Source organism: Mytilus californianus, unplaced genomic scaffold (genome assembly GCF_021869535.1).
Source record: "Mytilus californianus isolate M0D057914Y unplaced genomic scaffold, xbMytCali1.0.p SCAF_6, whole genome shotgun sequence".
Classification (NCBI taxonomy): domain Eukaryota; kingdom Metazoa; phylum Mollusca; class Bivalvia; order Mytilida; family Mytilidae; genus Mytilus; species Mytilus californianus.
Window position 1 is genome coordinate 82,667,438 of NW_026262712.1, and position 18,240 is coordinate 82,685,677.

The 18,240-nt window shown below is 31.5% G+C and overlaps 1 protein-coding gene across 3 annotated transcripts in view; it reads right to left on the minus strand.

The window, feature by feature from the left end:
• The window catches only part of LOC127705196 (tRNA (guanine-N(7)-)-methyltransferase non-catalytic subunit wdr4-like), a 91,546-nt gene that overhangs the window by 16,482 nt on the left and 56,824 nt on the right, over positions 1–18,240 (minus strand). For all 3 annotated transcript variants that reach the window (XM_052209513.1, XM_052209514.1, XM_052209512.1), the window contains 2 exons: positions 8,490–8,602; positions 6,493–6,550 (listed from right to left, as the gene is read on the minus strand). In XM_052209513.1, coding sequence (XP_052065473.1) covers positions 6,493–6,550; positions 8,490–8,602 — 171 coding nt within the window. The remainder of the gene's footprint in view (positions 1–6,492; positions 6,551–8,489; positions 8,603–18,240) is intronic.

Consider the following 18,240-nt stretch of genomic DNA (forward strand, 5'->3'; position numbering starts at 1 on the left):
ATATTGTATTAATCTAGAACATGGGATAAAAGTAACTACAAGGGAAACTACAGGATCAGTTGAGCTTGTTTCTATCACCAAACTAGCTTGTAGCTGTGCATATGCCAAGTCTTGCAAAGGATTATAATAGCAACATAAAAGCAATTTGCATTTGTATTTAATTTTATTTGAATAAAATTTACCAAATTAGAAAAGATTAAGTTGAAATGTATATTGTATAACATTGTTGCCCAGCATCCAAACTACTAAGGAAAAGGGTAAACAGTGTAGCTTGCTGAAACTTGGACTGGAAATATACCTATAGTAACCAAATTTTGTTGAACTGTGTCATAATAAATTACATGATGAAAGTGCCAAAATTTCAGTGATGAATGTGTAACTTAGAAATGTTATGGGCAGTCCAACTGCAGTATTTGCCTAACAACCATTCTTATTTCATGAACAGATCTACTGCAGTGTTAACCTAACGACCATTCTAATTTCATGAACAGACCAACTGCAGTGTTAACTTAAAGACCATTCTAGTTTCATGAACAGACCAACTGCAGTGTTAACCTAACGACCATTCTAATTTCATGAACAGACCAACTGCAGGGTAAATCTATGGACCATTCTAATTTTATGGGCAGGCCAATTGCAGTGTTAATCTATCGACCATTTCAATTTTAGGGACAGACCAATTGCAGTGTTAATCTATAGATCATTTCAATTTTAGGGACAGACAAACTGCACTGTAAATCTATAGATCATTCCAATTTATGAGCAGACCAACTGAGGGGTAAATCTATAGACCATTCCAATTTTATGGGCAGACAAACTACAATGTAAATCTTAAGACCATTCCAATTTTATGGACAGACCATCTGCAGGTTAAATCTATAGACCATTTAAAATTCTGAGCAGACCAAAATGCAGTGAAAATCTAAAGACCATTCCACCCATTTAACCGTTAAAAATAAATTCTACATGATTTTGTTTGTCGTATACCATATTTTCGGCAAAATATCCCCTAGAATTGCTGAAAACAGAGCAGAAAACTATCATTTCTTTAATTTTTCTGCTGTAGTCAAAGTACGTCAGCAAAAATAAAACTCATATATGATATACAAACTCTTTCTATTGATAGAACATTATCAAAAACAAATATCTCATATTGAAGAAGGGATGACAAGAGAGAAAACTGTTAGATTGTTTTTTTTGCAAGAATTCTGAGACAAATAGCCATATTTAGTCAAAATAAGTCAACCAAAAAAACTCTTTCAGATCATATGTGATCTGTGATTGATCACTATACAAGTGTTAACCAAATCTAAGACAAACATTTGCAAAGAACGCTGAAGACATAGTAAAAAATAATAGTTATTCTAACTCGTAGAACTATAATTATCTGGAAACCGCATTCTACACTTATTTCAGTCTATTTATCAGTGAGTAACTTAGACCTTGACCTTAGACCAAGTGACTTCCAAATCTAGAGGGATCTTAATCTTATTGTATATGACCATATATCATACTACATAGTAAGGTCACAATCTTAAATAATGTATTTGATTTATCATCCACAAAACAAGATAATTGACAGATGGACAGTTTTATTCCACTGTGTGTAAAAATTGATAACTAATTAAATATTTGATTGGTTGAGACTACACCCCACATGACATTGAAAACAAAATTATATTCCTCTCTAAACATCAGAACTACCTCATATGACAATACTCTGGGTTTAGGTTATGTTTCAAGGCTTTAACATAGCGATACATATAGTCAATATTCTGTTATATATTATTTTAGACATATAGAAAAATAAAACAGAAAAAAACATGTCATAGAATAAATTACTTGTTCTTTGGTACTGTTAATGCTGTGTTTAGTTAAAAAAAGTAGGCGGTAATATGAAACATTGTATGTAAATGAATATTTTATGTTCAGGAAGTAAAAATAGTATAAGCAGTGGAATAAAACATTCATTTGCTTTGTCTATGGGAGATATGAGGATTTGTCCACCCTTGAAAAGTCATACTCACCTCAGGTGATGCCTTCGAGAAATATGAGCTTTCTCAAATAAAAAAATCTTAATATTCCCTTTAGACATGGGAAATAAATGTATAACATCCACCTCCCACCCACACCCACACACACACACACTTCATAGCTTAGGTAAGTAAATATTGGAAAAGAAAAATTAAAATCTATAGGGAACTTTCTTACAACAATCTTAATATTTCATGATATTCAGTTAAAGAAAACTTAGACTCTGTATGGTATTGGTATAAAAGAAGAAAAATGTGTTAATTTTTTGATAAAGTCAAAGTCGAAGTTAAAAAACTATAAAAACCAGTCAAAATTACCCAGATCAAATGGCCGCTCAATCTTATATTGATATAATAATTTCTTGGTATGTGGTTGTAGCAAACTCAAGTTATTGAACAAAATATGAACAGACATAACTTTATCATCATACATGTGTTGTCAAGAGATATATTATGCAGATGACAAGTACAATTTCAATTCCATTATATAATTACATATCTTTACAAAAAAAAAAAAAAAAGATGTCAAGGTGATAGGTAAAGCTGGTGGAATGTGATCGTAACTACTGTGGATTCATTATTATTTGTGGGATATCAATTCTAGTGGATTTCATGGGTTTATGTGAACCACAAATTTAAATGTTCAATGAAGTACACCTTTTCCATAGGCTTGTATACAGACTTCTGAAAAACCACGAAATCAAATATCCACGAAAATACAATTTTACCTCAATCCACAAAAATTGTTACCAACGAATATAAATTAAAACACAGTTAACTAGCATACCATTGCTTATATCCTTTTATTTAAGTTTTAAGATAAGTATAATACACAACCCTTAAACGGAAATCAAATGCACATAAATTTTATTCACAGCATTTTGATCTGAATTAAAGGAGTTGTTTGGAATTAGCCAATTACACAGCAACCCAAACATGCAAAAAAACAAACATGCATCTAGAAGTCAACTGTTAAGAGATGATTTTTTACAGAATATCTGAATAAAAGATACTTAGCACTACATACATTTGACCATCAAAAAGTATTCATGAAATAGTATAGTAAAATTAAGTTTTTTTGAAAAAATGTTATTGCTGGAATCAAAGAGATAAGTAAACATGATAAATTAAAATCGTTATGACATAACACTCAACCCAACCTTTTAGGAAGTTCTGTTTAATGCTATAGGTGTAGATAAACACGATTTTATGGATTTCAATTAGAATTGTATAACACTGCAACCATCTGATGCTAAACATATAAATTATGTTCTGATTAAACTTACGATAAGACAATGCACATAAGATGTCAGTTTGGACATGTCATATATTTCATGAAAACAGCTTGAAATCATTTCTACACTCTTAACAAAATGCCATTAAATTGTCCTTTTGTATTAATATGGCAACATATGTAAAACTGAAGAATAAGTCTACAATTGCGTTCAGATTGGAGAGATAATTATGTACTTTATTCAACAGATATTGCCAACCTGTTGCCTCATAGAATGTTTTTATCACTAAGCATGGTTCCTATTGTAAACTGCAGATAATAAATTATCATGTAGTGTTATGTCTATCATCATGAAATAATTTACTATTCTAATGTAGAAATGACTGATTCCATAATAAGATAATGACCAATTACAACAATTATAAATTTGCATGTCACAGAGAAGTACATATGTGGGAGTAGATATTGTTTTTTTATAATCAATATTAATCCAAAAGGAATTGTTTTCTAAGTATGTATTGTATATACTGATGAAAAGTTTGGGGTAAATGAAAACACAGAACACTTTGTATGTTCTTCAATAATAAACTGACCTACTTACTCTACTGCTTAAGAAAGGGGTTACATAAATGTAAAAGATTCATAAACCAGACTTAAGATTCATATGCATTTAAATACCATAACATTTTCATTGAAGGTATAAGACAATAAAATAAAGAGCTGTGCCTTGAGCGCATGATACGCCTGTCACTTTTTAAACAAATAAAGTTCCATAACTCCTCAATGTCATATCAGAAATTTATAAAAAACTGAAGGAAGGTTATTTTTATAGATATAAACCATTCACCAAAGTTTCAAGAAAACTGCTCAAATCACTTTTGAGTTATTGTCCGAAAACTGGAAAATCCCCCCTTTTTTAGGAATAAAATCCTATAAATCGAAAACGTAAAATCTAACATTTATAAACATCGAAAGGGAGCTGACTGCAATAGATATAAACAATTCACCAAAGTTTCATGAAAACTGCTGAAAGCATTTTGGAGTTATTGTCTGAAAACTGGAAAATCCCCCTAATAAATGGGCGTATAAAAAAAATGGAACATCTGAACCAAGGTTTTGGATTTGACATTATCTTAGTAGTAGCAGTTTTCAAAAAACTTTAAGATTTGTAAAGTCCTTATCTTTTTAACTATACTTTCTTCAAATTTTGTTCTTAATACCTAGAACAAAATCTCTAAAAGGTTTGACTGGAATATAGGAATATGGTCACCTGGGCTTCTCCAGTCTTGCAGAAGAAACCAGGCTGAAAGGGTGTCACATAGGTTCCAAAACAGTCTATTTTTCAAGGGTGTCCATTTAGCCGTGCAGAATATAGAAATACATAGTCATGTCTAGTTGCACCGGTGGTACTAAATTAAATGTCTCATATTGAGGCAGTGCTAGGGTCTCTGCATTATAAAAGAACTTTGCTACAACTTGTTCAGTGGTCTGCAGGTGGCCTTTTGCAAGGCATTTTACTGTTTCTATTTTTCAAGTGATATATTGTGTGGAGCAGTTGATATTCTGCAATATCTGTATAAGAAAAATCTCATTTTGTTATAAAATTGAACTGTTAGATTTTTATGATTAAAGCAATACTTTCTCTTTAATTCATAAGATAGCTGAAAAGACTCAGTTCAGGTCAAACTTATATATGTTGGGTAAAACTATTACGCCGTTGGTGATAAGTCATTGGGAAAGTTAGTTAGATCAAACACATAACACATCAGAAAGCTGTTATATTAGATTTTACAAAGAGCATGGGTAGGTTGAAATAGATGCAGGAAAGAATAATAATGTGTGGCCCTTTATGATGAAATATGAAAGGCAAGGAGAAACATTAGCTCTCAAACTGATCCGACTACTCTATATAATTTCTCAACAATGATCAAATTTTCTTACAATTTGATCCAAGTGGCAGATAGAGGATGACTTTGTCCTGGCAGTACCCAGATAAATTAAGAAAGCCTGACTTTAAAACATTAATTGAGCTACTCTACTAAATTGTACCTCAGCTTGTTAATTGAAAAATTTGTGCAGAATCTTACAGAGGCTGCTTTGGTTATTTCTTTTTGAAATGTCAACAGCTCTAATTTTCCTAGCTATCATTTCAATGTAAAAAAAAAAGTAACTTACACATGATAATTTTGTAAGCCCATTTTGAGCTTATATAAATGGTTACCCCCTAAATTTGTTTTCCTCCATTTGATCTCAATTCAAAGTTTAAATAGGAAAAAAATTGGGTTTTCTGACATAATTTTCTAATACCATTGAGCCACCTTAATCAATCTTTTCTTATTGTAAAAACTTTACTTTGCATTGAAATCTGCATTGTTTTCAAAAGCAATAAAAAAATAAACACCTCCTGGAACAATTTGAAAAAAATTAGTTCTTAGAAAAATTTGTACAAGACCACACAAGATTTTTGTAATATCTGTCTTACATACAATAAAATGTTGACACAGAGATATGTCTCGCCTGTCAGCATAAAAAGACAATCTGATGGACAGCAACATTGCTAATTTCTAATTAATTCAAAGTCGCTGAACCAACTAGTGGGTAGGGCTTCGAAATGGTTGACAAACTGAGATGTTCAAGACAGCAATGTAACTTTAAAGAAAATATTGTCTATTGTAAGTAGTTCCTATCAAACTAACTTAATCAGAAAACTTATCATCAAAAATTGCTAATCAATCGAAAGTCATTGAACCTAGGGGGCAGGGCCTCAAAATAGTTGTCAAACTGAGATGTACAGACAGCAATGTAACTTTAAAGAAAATATTGTCTATTGTAAGTAGTTCCTATCAAACTAACTTAAGCAGAAAACTTAACATTTAAAATGGCTAATTAATTCAAAGTCACTGGACTATCAATCTAACTTAAGCAGAAAACTTAACATTGAAAATGGGTTATTATTTCAAAGTCACTGGACCATGGCCTAGGGGGCAGGGCCTCAAAATAGTTGTCAAACTGATATGTACTGATAGTCATGCAACTTCATACAAAATATCGTTGATCTATCACAAGTAGTTCCTATCAATCTAACTTAAGCAGAAAACTTAACAATTGTTGAAGCTGTCGCCTGAAAAGCAATCCCTATGTCTCGCTTTCTGCGACTTTCATTGCAGGTGAGACAAAAAGTGAATTGGACAACAAATAAGAGAAAAGGTGCATTATTATACTTACTCCACCACCTGATATTAATAAGTCGTGGTCTTTAATGTATATAATACTGGCCACATACCTGTAATTAACAGGAAAACATATATTTATATAATTCTTGTGTATTGGAAGCTGTAGGGTTATTGTAAAACTGATGGCATGTAACTACTAATATAGACTATATTATAATGACAAGTAACTACTAATTAAGACTATCGCCTGATGGCAAGTAACTACTTATTTAGACTATCAACTTATTGCAAGTAACTAACAACTTAACACTGTCACCTCATGGCAAGTAAATACTAATTTAGACTATCAACTGATTACAAGTTAAAATTTACTTAGACTATCAACTAATTGCAAGTAACTAATAACAAAGAATATCAACCAATTGTAAGTAACAATCAACTGATGGCTTATAGCTACTAGCTTGTACTATCACTCTATAACTATTTAATCTTACATTTGACGATCAATTGACAACTAGCAACCTTTGATGATCAATTGACAGATAGCAACTATTAACTTTGACAATCAATTGACAGATAGCAACTATTAACTATGGCAATCAACTGACAGGTAGCAACTATTAACTTTGACGATCAATTGACAGATGGCAACTACTAACTTTGACAATTGATTGACAGCTAGCAATTTTTAACTTTAACAATCAATTGACAGCTAGCAAATATTAACTTTGGCAATCAACTGACAGGTAGCAACTATTAACTTTGATGATCAATTGACAGATAGCAACAATTAACTTTGACAATCCATTGACAGCTAGCAACTTTTAAATTTAACAATCAATTGACAGCTAGCAACTACTTAACTTTGGCAATCAACTGACAGATACTAACTATTAACTTTGACAATCGATTGACAGCTAGCAATTTTTAACTTTGGCAATCAATTTACAGCTAGCAACTATTAACTTTGGCAATCAACTGACAAGTAGCAACTATCAACTTTGACAATCAATTGACAACTAGCAACTATTAACTTTGGCAATTAACTGACAGGTAGCAACTATTAACTTTGACGATCAATTGACAGATGGCAACTATTAACTTTGACAATTGATTGACAGCTAGCAATTTTTATTTGGGCAATCAATTTACAGCTAGCAACTATTTACTTTGGCAATCAACTGAAAAGTAGCAACTATTAACTTTGACAATCAACTGACAGGTAGCAACTATTAACTTTGACAATCAATTGACAGATAGAAACTATTTACTTTGATAATCAACTGACAGGTAGCAACTATTTACTTTGATAATCAACTGACAGGTAGCAACTATTAACTTTGATGATCAATTGACAGATAGCAACTATTTACTTTGACAATCAATTGACAGATAGCAACTTTTCACATTGATAATCAATTGACAGCTAGCAATTATTAACTCTGACAATCAACTGATGGCTTGTAGTTTTTTGTATCTATTTAAAGTGTGTAGTGTAAAATAGCTGGTTCTGAACCATAATGTTTCTTAAACATTCCATGTATTTTCTTCCACATGTGGACTAGGATCTGCATATCCTTCGGTAACACCTGAGATCACTCCCAGTTTTAGGTGGGGTTCGTGTTGCTCAGTCTTTAGTTTTCTATATCAAGTTTTTTTAGACTGTTGTTTGTCTTTTTGTTGTTTTTCATTTTTTGCCATTGCACCAGGCATCAGTTTGTTTTTTTTGTTTTTTGCCATTGCATTAGGCATCAGTTTGTCTTTTTGTTTTTTGCCATTGCATCAGGCATCAGTTTGTCATCAATTTATGAGTTTGAATATCCCTTTGGTGTCTTTCACATCTCTTTCATAATCAACATTCAAGGTGATGACTTTTTTCTGTTGATTATGATTCTTACATATATTTCAAATGTAGTTTTATGCCAAAATATTAAATAAATATATATGTATACTACAGCTATGGACAAATTTATTCATTCTATTCAAAACTGTGTACAAAAGAGCTAATGACAATTCTATTGTACGAGTTAAGAGTATTTAGTAACTTACTCTGTATGTTTTAAACAGTAACTGTGTACATTATAAGAGTTAGGATAACAACTGACTCTGATCTTTTCATCTCTATCACAAGTTACCACAAATTCATCATTTCTTGCAACAACCTGTAATGGTCAATTATAACATTAAAAAGATCTGAAATAAAGACAAGAAGTACCTGTAAGCAAATTGTTTCTGAATATTTGAATAAAATCAAGATATGATGTTCCTCTAAAATATTTCTAACATCATTCATTGATATGAAGAGTTACTTCCCTTTCAATACATTTTCTTTTTACAATAATGGTAAAGGAAAGACAGATCTCGTGGAAATTTCTTATATCAAGAACATAATAGAATGTAGAATGAAACATGGAAACGTGGGGCATATGCAATTTAAGTGCAAACCAACAAGACAAAAAAAACACAAAAATATCTAAAGGTCGACAAATGGCCTTCAACTAAAACAACAGAAGTATCTCTAAATTGGTCAGTATACACAAGTTGTGATTAAATTAAACAGACTATAACAGATCATCTGCAATATTTACCTTAAATTAATTAAAAGAAAAAACAAAACAACAATGAAAAGCTTCCCGTCTTGGGACAGTAGCCTGAACATGCAGAAGGTGAAAAAAGTTGCTAGAGTACTCAATCATTTACTTTATAATCTAAATCAGATATAGGAGAGCAAAATAAAAATAATCAGTTCACAGTTCCTGAAAGCAAGCTTAAAGAGCTTAATCTGCTAGTATATAAAGGGGGTCATAAAGGGAGTTATATGAAAGAATGAACATTATTGGGTCATTCAAAGATAAAAGAAAACAAATAGCTTACACTTTGCTTTTTACCAATTTGCAATTTTCTTGTCCATAAAGAAGTCATTTTTTTTTATAACAGACTGCACAGAGAGTAAATGATCCTCTCCCTTATGACATACTTCCCTGTGTTTCATAAATGGTCATTAAAAACTACATATAAAACATCTACAGTTAATTCGTACCCATCTGTCACTCCTGGGACAAACATTTTCTTCATCAATTTTTTTTAGGAAAGTTATATTATTTCTTTATGCAAGAAAATACCTTGGTTTATGGTCAGACTCATTCAATAAATCTGTCAAATTTTGTATTTCCCAATAATTTTCTTGCTAATTTTTTTTTATAGGAAGCACAAACATAAATGGTCTATGCAGCTAGATGACATCGTTCAGTATGTACACAACAATGCAATTTATAATCATTGAAGTGTTAGATCCAGCCTTGCTCTTTTAACTTGCAAAAAATGTTTATCCAAGAATTAAACATGTGGGTGTGATTGCCTTCATTTTCCTCACACTGAAAAAGTGAAAGGTCATTACAGGAAATGATAAATATCTGAATTTACAACTGAAACCGTTCATGTGGTTACTGATTTTCTTGGCCTTATTTTGCCTTCTTTTTCACTGAAATTGGAACTTTTAATATAAGATTGAAGCCACTTCTTCACATTTTGATGAAAAATGCATACATTTGATCGTTTTTCAAATGTTTTTTAGTTCGGCAACTTTAAAGCACATAAGCAAATTTACAATAGTGTCACATTTTTGCATTTTTATCATAATTTATTGAAAATAAAATTTGTGCTATTTTTCAACCATTTAATATCTGACAGTGAATGTTCATAATATTTGAAAGGCCTTAAAAGTTTAACTTTCAATCATTTTTATGAAAACAATAACTTAAATGTAATACCCTTTTTTTAAGCTAGTTCTATATTTTTTTAATTTATCAACATCTTTTCCAATAATCCACCAATTCATTAATTTACCAGGAAAAGAGAAAATGAAACTGTTTTCATAATTACCAATTAAAAAAGTCAAATACACGATTTCAGAAAAAAGCTATTGTCTAGTGTAAATGGACCGAAATATCATAATTTAACAAATTAATTTGAAATCCACTGATTAAATATAGTTTTGATTCCTAGATAGTCAGTTTTTTCCAACTCAGATTCCATTTTGCACACGTAAGTTCGTCAGAAATCTATGCTGTGTTGGGATTAACAAAATGAATTACATTGATGTGCTTTTTAAAGTTATGTTGATACAAAACTTTAAGCAAGTAGTTCAGGAATCATCATGTGTCACAATTAATGTAGTTAAGCTCTTCACATTTTGATGAAAAGTGTTTACATTATGGTTGATTTTCAATAGGGTTTTGGACCAGCAACTTTAAAGCACATATGAAATTTACAAAAGGATCACATTTTTGCATTTTTCTAATTTTTTGTAGAAAAATAAAATTTGTGCTATCTTTCAACCATTTTTCTCTGACAGTGAATGTTCATAACATTTAAAAGACCTTAAACTTTAACTTTCAATCATTTTCATGCAAAAATCACTTCGCTTTGTAATACTTTTTTATTGTTTGCCAAATATGGTCCTTAGTGTATGTATGTATGCCTTTTGTGCCAAACACAGTATTCTTTGGAATGCTGTCATAACCATGATAACAAAACTATTCATGAAAACTTTTGATTTATCTAAGTAAAACATTGTGGTGATCAATCTATCTATTTACCAACACATTTTTTTTTTAGGTCATAAAAGTTGTTTTTTTTTACATCTAATTTCAAATTTCTAATATTTCAAAATCCTTTCCAGTAATCCACTCATTTAATGACTTACCAGGAAAAGAGAAAATGAAATTTTACATAATTACATATTAAAAATTTAGAGCCAAATACACGATTTCAGAATAAAGCTATTGTCTTCTGCAGATGGACCAAAATATCATAATTTAACAAATTAATTCAAAATCCACTGGTTAATTATAGTTTTGATTCATAGATAGTCAGTTTTTCCGACTCAGATTCCATTTTGCGAACAAAAGTCATATAAATTGCACAAGAAATCTATGCAGTGTTGGGATCAACAAAATGTTGTCTGCATGAAATAATAACCTATGGGTAATGTCAGCTTATCGTCAGGGTGAGAGGGTCAAAATAGAAAAGCATGGTCCAATATTCTAAGTAGAAATCACTCCATTTTCTGAATGACATAGAAAAATGTCCCATAATGTGACTTACTCAACGTCCACATTGAAACAGAAATAACCACAGAACTCACTAATCTCCTAATTAATTATGTCTCCTAAAGACCATTCACATAATAATGTTAAAACAGTCTGTTTCACTTCAGATATTTTGGGAAAATAAAGTTTTGTATCCGTAATTGATATATACATTATATAAAAGAAACTTAAACTTGCTATGCCGTATGGGTTTTGCTCATTGTTGAAGGTGGAAAGGTGACCTATAGTTGCTAACTTCTATATCATTTTTGTCCCTGGTGAAGAGTTGTCTCATCGGCAATCATACCACATCTTCTTATTGTTATATTAAGACAAAATAGAGATATTGCTTTGTAAATCACCTTCCTCATGCATAGCTCATCCAAGATTTCTTTAATGTTTTTGATTCCCAACTGTATTTGTAGAATAAAAGATGTGGGGTATACATTAATAAGACAGCAACCCAATAACAAAATAAAAACCTTAAATATTAACTTCAGAAAGCTCAATAAAACAAATGATACCTTTCTTTTTTGATATTGCACCCTTTGAAAGTTCAGAATTAGGTTCTTATTTTTCATCAAAATGTCTAAAATGGCCAATAATGTCAATCTAATGTGTTACTGGTAAATAGGATATAAAAAACCATTCACACGTCTATCATGGATTTGTCATATAATTAGATCAGTTTCCCAGTTAGTGCAAGACCACCATATTTAGTCTACAGAATTACTGAAATGTATCCATGTCATTCTGATGTAATATACTGTACCTTGGCTTCCTAAAGCTTAGAAATGTTAAATGTGCCAGCCAGGAAAATTCAAAACTCAGTTGTTAAGATATGTCTGTGTTTACAGTCATAAATAACCATCTGTATTTTGCTCTGCTGCGTTATATTAAGCCTTTGAGAGCAATGAAAGTTAAGACTCATGAAAATACATAATTTTACTGCTTTAATTAAGTTTATTCTTTTGTAATATATGATATCCCTTCAATAAAAGTGGCATTCTATATGAAATTTATATGACGCTCTTTATTCTTCAACAAAAGGAAAACCGTTACAGCATTTCATTTAAACCTTAAACATGTCTATCTAGGGATTCTGAGAAAAATCAATAGTTTTTTCGCTACACATTGATGTATCAAATGAACCATTTCTAATGTGTTATTTACAACAATTTTATAGCTTCAACTTTTTTTTTTGTCTAAAAATTGTTTTTCTTTTTCCGTTTTACAGGAACAAAACAGCTCTATGATATCAGAAATCATTTCTGAATTTGTAAATATTAAAACATGTTATTTTTAGGAGAACAGAAAGTTTTCCATCCCAATTGATGATTGTTTTGTTTTTATTAGAAACTGTCATACATATGTATGAGTCAGAGAATTGTTAAGGTTTTTTAAGGATTGGTGATGCACAAAACAATAAATATGGAGTGAAATTCAGCAGAAATTTATAGTATTCTTCAACAGAAATTCAAGGTATTCTTCATAGAATTCTTCAGCAAAAATTCAAGGTATTCCTTAGCAGAAATTCAAGGTATTCCTCAGCAGAAATTCATAGTATTCTTCAACAGAAATTCAAGGTATTCTTCATAGAATTCTTCAGCAAAAATTCAAGGTATATCTTAGCAGAAATTCATAGTATTCGTCAACAGAAATTCAAGGTATTCTTTATCAAAAATTCAAGGTATTCCTCTGCAGAAATTTATAGTATTCTTCAACAGAAATTCAAGGTATTCTTCAGCAGAAATTCAAGGTATTCCTCAGCAAAAAGTCATAGTATTCTTCAGCAGAAAGTCATAGTATTCTTCAGCAGAAAGTCATAGTATTCTTCAGCAGAAAGTCATAGTATTCTTCAGCAGAAAGTCATAGTATTCTTCAGCAGAGAGTCATAGTATTCTTCAGCAGAAAGTCATAGTATTCTTCAGCATTCAGCTAGATCACCAGTATGAGAATACATTCCCATCCAAAATGTATTTTTACATTACACAGCATTGTCAACAATATCAAAAACCTTGCTTTTTACAGCAGATGACCTTGAGTTATTCTGGTGTTATGTTGCCACAGACATTTCTACCCATGTGACTTGCGTTTTTGACTGATAACCGAACGTATTTCGTATAATTACGCGGATATTATCGAGTGCAAAATAACATTCCTTATCGCTTGTTATATATTAATTTCATCAATAAATATTCATGAAAATAATTTTAAAGAACATAGATAAATGATATGAAAATATCATATCAATAACAAATCATGAATACCGAAAATTTGTGTTAATGCATGCGGAAGAATATCTCAAGAACGTTTTGCAACAAAAGCGGGAAAATATGAATGAGTACTCCAATCCAATCTATTAGAAAAACGAATTATTACTGAAGAGTGTCCACCATGCACTTGCACTACACTATCATTAGAATAGTAGAATAGAATGATATACAAATGGATGAAAATTTGCCTGTAGAGTTATTAAGATGATCTGCTATAATATATATAACTGCTATACAAATATTAATATAATATATAACAACAAACCAGAGTATACTGATAACAAATGATTATATCACTACAATATAACAGTTATTACGGTGAGGTTGAATTCCCTGTCATTTATTCATCATCCACACAGGAACTTGTCTCAGAAAAAAATATATCTATGTACCTTAACTGAACTTTCAGGTATAGAGATATGATTTTTTTCTGAGGCAAGTGCTTGTGATCCACCAGAACTTGCGGTCATCCGATGTTCAGTACTTCAGTACTTTGATTAGTACTTGTGATATTTTGATATTTATGAATGATAACAAAACAATTCCTAGCTGCAAAAATTTATGATTTCCACAGAATAAGATTAAAAGAGGCATATATGGAATAATTATTATTGTTATGACATCAGGACTCAAGTACCTGTTCTTCATTTAGTGCTTTCCAATTTTCACTAGGATACAGGTAAAACGGGAAATCTTAAAACAAAAGTACAAAAACCAGTGAACAATTATAACCTTGTCACACTTACTCATTTGCATATTGGATAAATGGAAGATATTCATTCTTTTATTTTCAATGTACACATGTAATATATCTTAAAAATTATTGTATACTAGTAATTAATACTATATTCATGTTTACATGTATATGCTTGGAAACATGCTTTTTTAATATTTTTTAATTGGATTTAATAAAGTATTTGTATTCGTATTGGATATGAATAAAAGGAGATATATATATAATAATGAGGCATAATATAACCTCAATGAGACAGCAACCCAAAAAAAACAAATAACCAAGATATCAAGAGGTCAACATGCAGTCTTCAACAACAAACAGGTGTCTTCATTGTATTTTAAGTTTTAATTGCCATAAGTTTTAAAAAAAGTTGTGTAAAGATTAGCTTACATCAATTCTCCAGACGGCATGCTTTCAGTTTTTGTTTGTTGCCATGATTTATATCTTTTTAATCAATTTATGAGATTTCAACATCGTAAGCTATTGTTGCCTAAATGTAACAATAGTTTTCTAAAATATGTCTACTTATTAAGTCTTAACAACATTGAGAGATGTCCAGACAGCAGCTCTTTTATTCATACTATTTATTAAGTCTAGCAACATGACAATATGATCTGACAACAGCTATCCAGAATGTGTCTACTTATTAAGTCTAGCAACATGACAATATGATCTGACAACAGCTATCCAGAATGTGTCTACTTATTAAGTCTAGCAACATGACAGTATGATCTGACAACAGCTATCCAGAATGTGTCTACGTATTAAGTCTAGCAACATGACAATATGATCTGACAACAGCTATCCAGAATGTGTCTACTTATTAAGTCTAGCAACATGACAATATGATCTGACAACAGCTATCCAGAATGTGTCTACTTATTAAGTCTAGCAACATGACAGTATGATCTGACAACAGCTATCCAGAATGTGTCTACGTATTAAGTCTAGCAACATGACAATATGATCTGACAACAGCTATCCAGAATGTGTCTACTTATTAAGTCTAGCAACATGACAATATGATCTGACAACAGCTATCCAGTATGTGTCTACTTATTAAGTCTAGCAACATGACAATATGATCTGACAACAGCTATCCAGAATGTGTCTATTTATTAAGTCTAGCAACATGACAATATGATCTGACAACAGCTATCCAGAATGTGTCTACTTATTAAGTCTGACAACATGACACAATATGATCTGACAACAGCTATCCAGAATGTGTCTACTTATTAAGTCTAGCAACATGACAATATGATCTGACAACAGCTATCCAGAATGTGTCTACTTATTAAGTCTAGCAACATGACAATATGATCTGACAACAGCTATACAGAATGTGTCTACTTATTAAGTCTAGCAACATGAAAATATGATCTGACAACAGCTATCCAGAATGTGTCTACTTATTAAGTCTAGCAACATGACAATATAATCTGACAACAGCTATCCAGAATGTGTCTATTTATTAAGTCTAGCAACATGACAATATGATCTGACAACAGCTATCCAAAATGTGTCTACTTATTAAGTCTGACAACATGACAATATGATCTGACAACAGCTATCCAGAATGTGTCTACTTATTAAGTCTAACAACATAACAATATGACCTGACAACAGCTATACAGAATGTGTCTACTTATTAAGTCTAGCAATATGACAATATGATCTGACAACAGCTTTCCAGAATGTGTCTACTTATTAAGTCTAGCAACATGAAAATATGATCTGACAACAGCTATCCAGAATGTGTCTACTTATTAAGTCTGACAACATGACAATATGATCTGACAACAGCTATCCAGAATGTGTCTACTTATTAAGTCTAGCAACATGACAATATGATCTGACAACAGCTATCCAGAATGTGTCTACTTATTAAGTCTAGCAACATGACAATATGATCTGACAACAGCTATCCAGTATGTGTCTACTTATTAAGTCTAGCAACATGACAATATGATCTGACAACAGCTATCCAGAATGTGTCTATTTATTAAGTCTAGCAACATGACAATATGATCTGACAACAGCTATCCAGAATGTGTCTACTTATTAAGTCTGACAACATGACACAATATGATCTGACAACAGCTATCCAGAATGTGTCTACTTATTAAGTCTAGCAACATGACAATATGATCTGACAACAGCTATCCAGAATGTGTCTACTTATTAAGTCTAGCAACATGAAAATATGATCTGACAACAGCTATCCAGAATGTGTCTACTTATTAAGTCTAGCAACATGAAAATATGATCTGACAACAGCTATCCAGAATATGTCTACATATTAAGTCTAGCAACATGACCGTATGATCTGACAACAGCTATCCAGAATGTGTCTACATATTAAGTCTAGCAACATGACAATATGATCTGACAACAGCTATCCAGAATGTGTCTATCTATTAAGTCTAGCAACATGACAATATGATCTGACAACAGCTATCCAGAATGTGTCTACTTATTAAGTCTGACAACATGACAATATGATCTGACAACAGCTATCCAGAATGTGTCTACTTATTAAGTCTAGCAACATGACAATATGATCTGACAACAGCTATCCAGAATGTGTCTACTTATTAAGTCTAGCAACATGAAAATATGATCTGACAACAGCTATCCAGAATGTGTCTACTTATTAAGTCTGACAACATGACAATATGATCTGACAACAGCTATCCAGAATGTGTCTACTTATTAAGTCTAGCAACATGACAGTATGATCTGACAACAGCTATCCAGAATGTGTCTACGTATTAAGTCTAGCAACATGACAATATGATCTGACAACAGCTATCCAGAATGTGTCTACTTATTAAGTCTAGCAACATGACAATATGATCTGACAACAGCTATCCAGAATGTGTCTACTTATTAAGTCTAGCAACATGACAGTATGATCTGACAACAGCTATCCAGAATGTGTCTACGTATTAAGTCTAGCAACATGACAATATGATCTGACAACAGCTATCCAGAATGTGTCTACTTATTAAGTCTAGCAACATGACAATATGATCTGACAACAGCTATCCAGTATGTGTCTACTTATTAAGTCTAGCAACATGACAATATGATCTGACAACAGCTATCCAGAATGTGTCTATTTATTAAGTCTAGCAACATGACAATATGATCTGACAACAGCTATCCAGAATGTGTCTACTTATTAAGTCTGACAACATGACACAATATGATCTGACAACAGCTATCCAGAATGTGTCTACTTATTAAGTCTAGCAACATGACAATATGATCTGACAACAGCTATCCAGAATGTGTCTACTTATTAAGTCTAGCAACATGACAATATGATCTGACAACAGCTATACAGAATGTGTCTACTTATTAAGTCTAGCAACATGAAAATATGATCTGACAACAGCTATCCAGAATATGTCTACATATTAAGTCTAGCAACATGACCGTATGATCTGACAACAGCTATCCAGAATGTGTCTACTTATTAAGTCTAGCAACATGACAATATAATCTGACAACAGCTATCCAGAATGTGTCTATTTATTAAGTCTAGCAACATGACAATATGATCTGACAACAGCTATCCAAAATGTGTCTACTTATTAAGTCTGACAACATGACAATATGATCTGACAACAGCTATCCAGAATGTGTCTACTTATTAAGTCTAACAACATAACAATATGACCTGACAACAG